The sequence below is a fragment of the Brachionichthys hirsutus genome, chromosome 3 (genome assembly GCF_040956055.1).
Source record: "Brachionichthys hirsutus isolate HB-005 chromosome 3, CSIRO-AGI_Bhir_v1, whole genome shotgun sequence".
NCBI classification, from domain to species: domain Eukaryota; kingdom Metazoa; phylum Chordata; class Actinopteri; order Lophiiformes; family Brachionichthyidae; genus Brachionichthys; species Brachionichthys hirsutus.
This window is the reverse complement of record NC_090899.1, coordinates 6,047,848-6,055,349: the sequence shown is the minus strand read 5'-3', so window position 1 is coordinate 6,055,349 and position 7,502 is coordinate 6,047,848. Positions and strand designations below refer to the sequence as shown.

General features: G+C 46.3%; 1 protein-coding gene across 1 annotated transcript; it reads left to right on the top strand.

Annotated features, from left to right (window-relative positions):
- The first annotated feature begins 2,608 nt into the window (after positions 1–2,608).
- On the top strand, positions 2,609–7,011 carry flad1 (flavin adenine dinucleotide synthetase 1). Its single transcript, XM_068760316.1, has 10 exons — positions 2,609–2,741; positions 2,983–3,151; positions 3,400–3,777; positions 4,377–4,490; positions 4,561–4,828; positions 5,152–5,299; positions 5,399–5,497; positions 5,661–5,850; positions 6,406–6,479; positions 6,555–7,011. Coding segments are annotated over exons 1-10 (1,578 nt in total). The 5' UTR covers positions 2,609–2,739; the 3' UTR covers positions 6,691–7,011.
- The last annotated feature ends 491 nt before the right edge of the window (positions 7,012–7,502 follow it).

Sequence of the window (7,502 nt, the reverse complement as noted above, 5' to 3'; positions counted from 1 at the left end):
AACGGAAAGAGTACAAGTTTATCCAGCATGTGAACGACCCAGTCCTGATCCTGAGCTGCATGCTTTACACTCTACAGTGTCTTAAAATACCTCAGACTGCACAACGGAGGAGCAATGTCTCCCCATGGCTGCTACAGTGATAGCAAGCTAACTAGTTCCTCTTCTTCTTATGTACAACAGAACCCAAAACCATAAAAAGTGTGTTCAACTTTAACGAGCAACTTACCAGCTCTCTCCCCCCCGGTTCGCTAGCGGCCCCTCCTCCCCACCGAGCTGCTGCTGCTGCTGCTCAAAGCTCAGATTAATGTCACCGGACAGGAGACAATTATTTTAGTTCGACGGACACCGCAGTTTGTTAAACTAAAAAGGAGCTAAACTTCTTTCCTCTTCCTCTTCCTCCCCCTTCCTCCGCCTCCTCCTCCCCCCTCCCTTCCTCCCGGGCCGCGGCAGAAGCCACTTCCGCGAACAAATGGCGACGTCATCTGGCCGCGTGCGTGCGTAATGCGTTTGGCCTTGCGTCGCACCTGGCTCATTCAGGACACATTGCGCGATAGCAGAAACCCCACACCTTAAGATAAAGGTTTGAACACTTTCATCGACGTTTCTAAGATAAATAGCACATTTAGTTACCAAAAGGTCAAAACAAGTAATTTAGTTATTATAATTATCTAAATTTAATACTGTAGAGTAGCAGCACTGTAGTCTTTACTAAAGAAACATAGATTGATTCATTAATACTGACCTATTTGTAAAGCATACAATTGCACACTGACCACACTAAATTAGTTTAAGTTAATTATTTTCCATTGCTTGAAAATTATTGGATTTAGGCCAATATGACCAGAATACACACAATGGAGGGATTACTGTACGGTACTTCCAATGGTATTTTACATTTAAATACTCAAAGGTTGCTCTCAGGATATAGCTCTGGGAAAAAAATGAAAATGCAATTTTACACATATGTTTATGTGGTTTTGTCATTATTCATATACGTATCATTTGACACAGATTAAATTACTTTTTCCAGGCACAAATACACTTTAAATGGATACTATTCACTGTTTATTACTTATTCCCCACTGTCAAGATTGCGGAGCAAGTAAACATCTTTGTTTTTTCCTATATTTACATCCTACCTCATAACTATGCCTATGTCATGTACCACCTGCATCTCAAGCGATCAAGTTGGAAAGTAAGCTTTTCGCCTTTTCATTTCACAACAAGCAGTTATGCGCCACCTTTAGTCAATGAGGAGCAGCAACAGTTTATTAAAAAGGCGGAAGTTTGGAACTTTTGTCGTTGTGTACTCTTCCAGCCAGCAGGCGGCAGACAAGATACGGTGATGTGGATATCGCTTGTGAAATAAACAGGAAGAATGAAATCGAGTCTTGATGCAAAAGATACGTGCCGAAATCCGTTTCGCTAACTTTTATCGTGTTTACTTAGAACACGCGGCGTATATTGCTCCGGAAAGTCACCGTTTATTCCAAGACCGTACTGTTCCGGCCGGATGCAGCGCTATTGCTTTATGAACTTCCGTGTTCTTCAAAAGGCTTGTGACGAGGGGACCCTTCCTTTAACTTGATTGGCTGTATGAACTCTCGCGAAGCTTGTAATCACATGTGATTGGAGGACCAAAGACATATCTTTGATTGACATGTAGCCGCAGACGGTGGCGTACGTAACGCGGACATAGAGAACATAGAAGTAAGATTTATCTGATTTAACGTGTTGTAACCAAATTATTAAAACTTTATGTTGCGTGTGTTTTCACAGAATACGGTAACGGGATTAACTTTCCGTAAACCGTTATGTGCATTTACAGTGCGTCTCGTTTAGAGCCATTACCGGTGAGGTCGATTCGATAGCTCCTAAGCTTTATTATAAGGGTACCTGATATGTTGACATTTATCAATTATTTGCAATCTATGCGATGGAGAATGTATAACATAGTCCACTTAATCTTCGTCAGATTAGATCCCATTAACTTGCATTTAAAGCACTAGACAAAGTGCAGTCAAGTGGGAATGACACGCTAATAATAATAATAGCGTGTTTCTTTTCGTAACTGAGTAATTTCCGTGGAATATTCGTATGTATGGCATAAAGGAAATGAACGTACATAGACAGTTATAGTAAACGCAAAGAGATGACAGTCTGGCCAGACCGGTGTGTCACTTTACTAAATTAACCCTTGCGACAACAACTAGTGGGCGTGGCTTGTCGATTTTGCGCTGCTTTTCTTAAATTTTCATTTTCAAATTAGTATATATTTGTGTTTTTATTCTATTCAATGTAGTTTTCAATAACAACAAGAACGATAATGATGATGCTCGTGGTTTGCCTCCATGTTCCCAGGAGTTAGTCTAATCCCAGTCCAGGGTAACCTGTGGAATGAGGAACCATAAAAACTACAGGGAACCTCAGGTAGCCTTAATGTCAAGGTTTATCAATAAGGAGCATTTCAAGTCTTCTCTTAAATATAGAGAGCGTTCAACAGGAGAGTAGCTTATAGTTTGGTTATCAAGCAATCCATGAAGACGCATTAAAGATTGTTGATGGCAATGCTCATTATATGGATGTTTTTAATTCACCCTTTGTTTATTTCTTTCCCTAATCTGTCTCTTCATGTGTCCCTTTCCAAGATACCCTCTCTGACTGGAGACAACTTAAGAAGGAGATGGGTTCTACTGTAATGAAACATTTTGAGATACTCAATATGGATTCCACTTGTTGATGTAAGATTCAAAAGGACGTTTACAAATTGTCTTAGGAATTATAAAAGTGTCACACACACCCTCAGAACACGAACACATTCATTTAAGAAATCACATTTTGCTGTATATCATGACAGCATTGCTACCCCCCCACAAACAGACATTTGTAGTTCCCAGAAAATTTCCACTAGAAAGTAAAACGGACATACAGAACGGGAAATGCCTAATGACCAGTCTCACAACCATTTATCTTGTTTTCTAGGCTTGCTTTTCCCATGCTGAGCAGAGCAGTGGTGCGTTTGAGGACACTGGCAGCTCATCTTTGTAAAGCAACCATGTCCACGAACCCCCCGGGCTCCAGTCCCCTCCCTGAAGCCACCAAGGAAGCTTCCACTGCAGCCATTCTCATTATTGGAGATGAGATTCTCAAGGTAGCCTTTTATATTGATGGATACTCGTGTTTTGTCTTCGCTGTTTGCCGAGTCAAAGAGAATCCTTAGAAATTCTTTGTGGATTGTGAAGATAAATCCTCACTTTTTATTCAATGTATTTTTTTTTTTAATATATATTCTAACATGTCCTGTTCCACGCCTCTCCCTCTTTACACGATCACCGCGGAGCCTCAAATGTTGTCAAGCGGGACCTCGGAGTGATCGTTGTCTTGTCGTTTATCTCCCAGGGTCACACCGCCGACACTAACAGCGCCTTCCTGACGCGGGCGCTACGGAAACTGGGGGTGTCAGTGCGGCGCATAACCGTGATACCAGACATACAGGAAGTGATCGCTAACGAGGTGGCTCTCCTTTCTCCTCAATACACACACGTCATTACCTCGGGTGGCATTGGGCCCACCCATGATGATGTCACCTTCGCCAGCGTCGCCATGGCCTTCCACGAAGAGTTGCACCCCCACCCTGAGCTCGCCCGGCTGGTCGAGGAGTTCTACGGGGTGGTGGATACGAATAATGCCGCTATGAAGCTAGCCATGGTGCCTCGCTCAGCTAAACTCAACTACGGGACTGATTATCGAACTGGACAACGACTCCGCTACCCACTGGTGAGCGGGCACAGCGTGAGGGAGATCGTCTTCGTTCTGTCTTTAAGATGTTCGCGATCATGAGTTCACTGGATTAGAACAAATTATACCAAAGGTATGAGGCAGGGGTGTCGAACCTGTGCCGTTGGGGGGCCGCGACGCTGCAGGTTTTCCTTCCAGCCGGTCACTCAAGCAAGTGATTTTAATAGATAACGCCTCCTTCAGTTTGAGAGAACGAACTCATTAGTGAGATCAGCTGCTGGAGGGATGGTTGGAAAGAAAAGTGTCTCGGCCCTCCACGGCACAGGTTCGACACCCCTGGATAAGGGATTCGTGCCGTCCACCTACTCGCTGCTCCACTACTCCTGTAGTCTGTCCTTACACGGATTCCCTTAAATCCCCCCCCCCCCCCGTGCTTTGTATTGACCTTTTCAGTAGCTTTTTGAGGGAAGATGCAAGCTGACATGACAGTCGGGATGATGAGGACGCACAGTTGCATTCTAATGGGTTGTTTTAAAAAAAAAAACAGAAGAGAAAGGAGAATTGTAGTTATTTTAGAAGTTTAGAACCGTCAGCTTCGTTCTCTTGCAGTACACGATGTGTCCATCTTGTCTTGCCAGGTCAGCGTTCGTAATGTCTTCCTCTTTCCTGGGATTCCGTCTCTGATGGAGAAAGCCTTCAAGGGGCTGGAGCACCTGTTTGCCGGATCTGGGACCACGTTTTACTCTCGTGAGGTAACGCCGCGGACAACCCGCTTGAATTCTGCGTTTTATGCTAAAAGCTAACCACAGATTTTTGCATCAGATTTTTGTTGATGCGGACGAAGCAGCGATTGCCCCCGTGCTGACCAAGCTGCAGGCTGTCTGGGGCCGGAAGGTGTCCCTCGGCTCCTACCCGGACTGGTTGAGCAACTATCACAAAGTCAAAGTGGTCCTGGACTCGGACAGCCAAGAGGAGGTGCAACAAGCCCGGGCGCAGCTGCTGGACGAGCTGCCCAAGGGTAGCGTGGTGCCCTTAGTGACCGACCCCGTGTCCATCGCCAATTCTGAAGTGTACAGGCTGGCCCACAGCGGTGAGTGAGTGGGGGAAGAGGGTCGTTTAACTGCGACAACGTAATGTGAAGTTAATATCGGGCAGCTCCACTTCACACGGGCACTGGGACCAATGGAAGCAAAAAGATGAAAGTAATTATCACAATAAAATCAAAGTAGATTGTAAAAAACAAAAGAAAGAAGAAGAAGCTGTAACTGGCATGAGACTAAACAGAGGATAGATTTGAGAATCCATCAAATAAGACCGTGTGCAAGCAGATATTTTATATAAGAATGAGAACATTAAATTTAACTACGTTCACTATAAAAATGACTACTCGCCCCGGGTTTCCTGTTCCCTTAGGCACGCCGTTGGGTGAGAAAGTTATGTCTGCCCTGGAAACTGTCGAGGCTGCACTAACTCGGTATTCAACAGAGCAGGTCTGCATCGGGTTCAACGGAGGCAAAGACTGCACGGCGCTGCTGCACCTCTACTACGCAGCCTTGAAACGGTAACGGTGCTGAGGATAATCAGGAACTTCGTGTCTTTGCTTTTTAGCTGCAGTTTCTCTCTCTCTCTCTCTCTCTCGACCCTCCCCCACCCTTCTCAGACGTTATCCAGACAGTAAAGGCAAGGTGAACGCTCTCTACATCCGGATCGTATCGCCATTCCCAGAAATGGAGAGATTCCTGCAGGACACAATAAAAAGGTTAAAAAAACCCAATCAGTCTTATTGAACGCCGTCAGCAAACACTCAACAGGCGCCCTCTCCCTGGAAAGTGGCGTCTTTTAGGTTCCCTTGCCAGAAAGTGTCCCGGGCCTGAGTGCCGCAGCCGGGGCGGCTCACCATTTGGCAGCGTTGTCTCCGACAGGTATGACCTGGAGGTGTTCTCTGTGGAGGGCAGTATACGGCAGGCGCTGAACGAGGTGCAGGAGAGGAGGCCGGAGCTGAAGGCGGTGCTGATGGGGACCAGGAGGAGTGACCCTTACTCTCTCACTCTCACCCCCATGTGTCCCACCGACCCCGGCTGGCCAGACTACATGAGGGTCAACCCGTTACTTGTAAGACACACAGACTGCGAAGATATTCATATTCTAATGGGGGGGGGGGTTCTTGTCCTATAATACAAGAGCAATAAATCAGTCCAGACTCGAGCAGCTGTTGAAAATCAAAGCAGCTACATCAGTTTTTGTCTGCCGAGCACCTGCAGGCATTGGTTAGAACCACCCCCCCCCAGCAGTCCTTCAGTCTTCCTCATATTTTAATGTTGACTGGTAATCCTGATCTGATTTCACTTCCCTAGCGAATACATTTCCCCCCCTTGCTATATATATTTTTTTATATATTTTTTTGACATTATTTTTCATCCTGACTGAAGTTTCATCGTGCAGATCTGCAGCAGCGTGAATCTCACAGCACCTTTTAAATGCACATCAACAGCCCTGCAGTAAATACTGCATCTATGAAGCTTTAAATTGATATTGTAAAGTGTTGCGAATATTTAGAAGCCATTATATTTTACAGACAAACAGTAATTACACCTGCACAAGATAATGGTGTCCAATAAAACTCTGAAACAAATTGAACCAATTGTGATGTCTCCTCGTGTCCTGCAGGACTGGAACTATCACGACATCTGGATGTTCTTGAGGACGTTATACGTGCCCTATTGTATTCTGTATGATAAAGGGTAAGCGTAGAACCATCTTCAGGTTCACGGCTGAAGTCGAGAATTGTTCACCTGAATCCTTCCGTCAAACTGCAGGTACACGTCTCTGGGCAGCATGGACAACACGCGGAGAAATGCAGCCCTGCGGGTGGTCGATGGGAGAGGGGTGACGCGATACGGGCCGGCCCACCTCCTGGAAAATGAGGAAGAGGAGAGAAACTCCCGCGCCTGATGGAGCCTGTTGGTGGAGTCGGATTTACAGAACTCGGATCATCTTCCCTGGGCAGACGCCTCCATGTTAAAAACACAACAAGGATGTTTTAGACGCAAAATGAGATTGTGTGTGTGTGCGTGCACTTTGTTTATAAATGACTCTCAGTCTGAAGTAACGGCTGCCTGTGCTGCTGAATCAAACATCGACCCGGGCCTTCTCTTTCCTTTGTTCTCTAGCAGTAACCTCTTACCCCCTACAGACGGCGGCGTGTGCACGCCTTTCTCTGTTGCTCTTATTGAGTCCATTTGTCTTGTGTTCTGAATCCAATAAGAGCAGATTGCTCAGATGAGACAGCCTCTATCAAAACGCATTAGTGAATAAAATGGAAGGGGTTTTCTGTCAAGATGAGAAAAACCAATGTTTCAGAATGTGACCGCAGCAGCAGCAACGACGGACCCGTGAAGGTCATCCAGGAGACGCTGAAGACACGCAGTCCCGGAGTGCGGCGTGTTGAACAGCGCCTCGGGTTGTAGTTCCCTTTCCTAGCCGCACGGGGGCGTCCTCACTTTTTATTTTCCTTTAAACTCCAGTAACCCCCCCCCCCCCCCCCCCCCCAACAGATCCCTCTGTTTGGAGTCATGACCGAATCCGGGCTCATCGATCCACCCCCCCCGCCCCGGTCTTGAGATTAGTCACCGCCACTCAGAGAGGATCGATACCCGCCGATCTAATAAAGCGGGTCGCTTACGAGGCCACCGCAGGGTTGCACACTGTGTTACACCAGCCCCCCCCCCCCCGAACTAATCTGTCCGGGCTTTACGGCTCGCTTG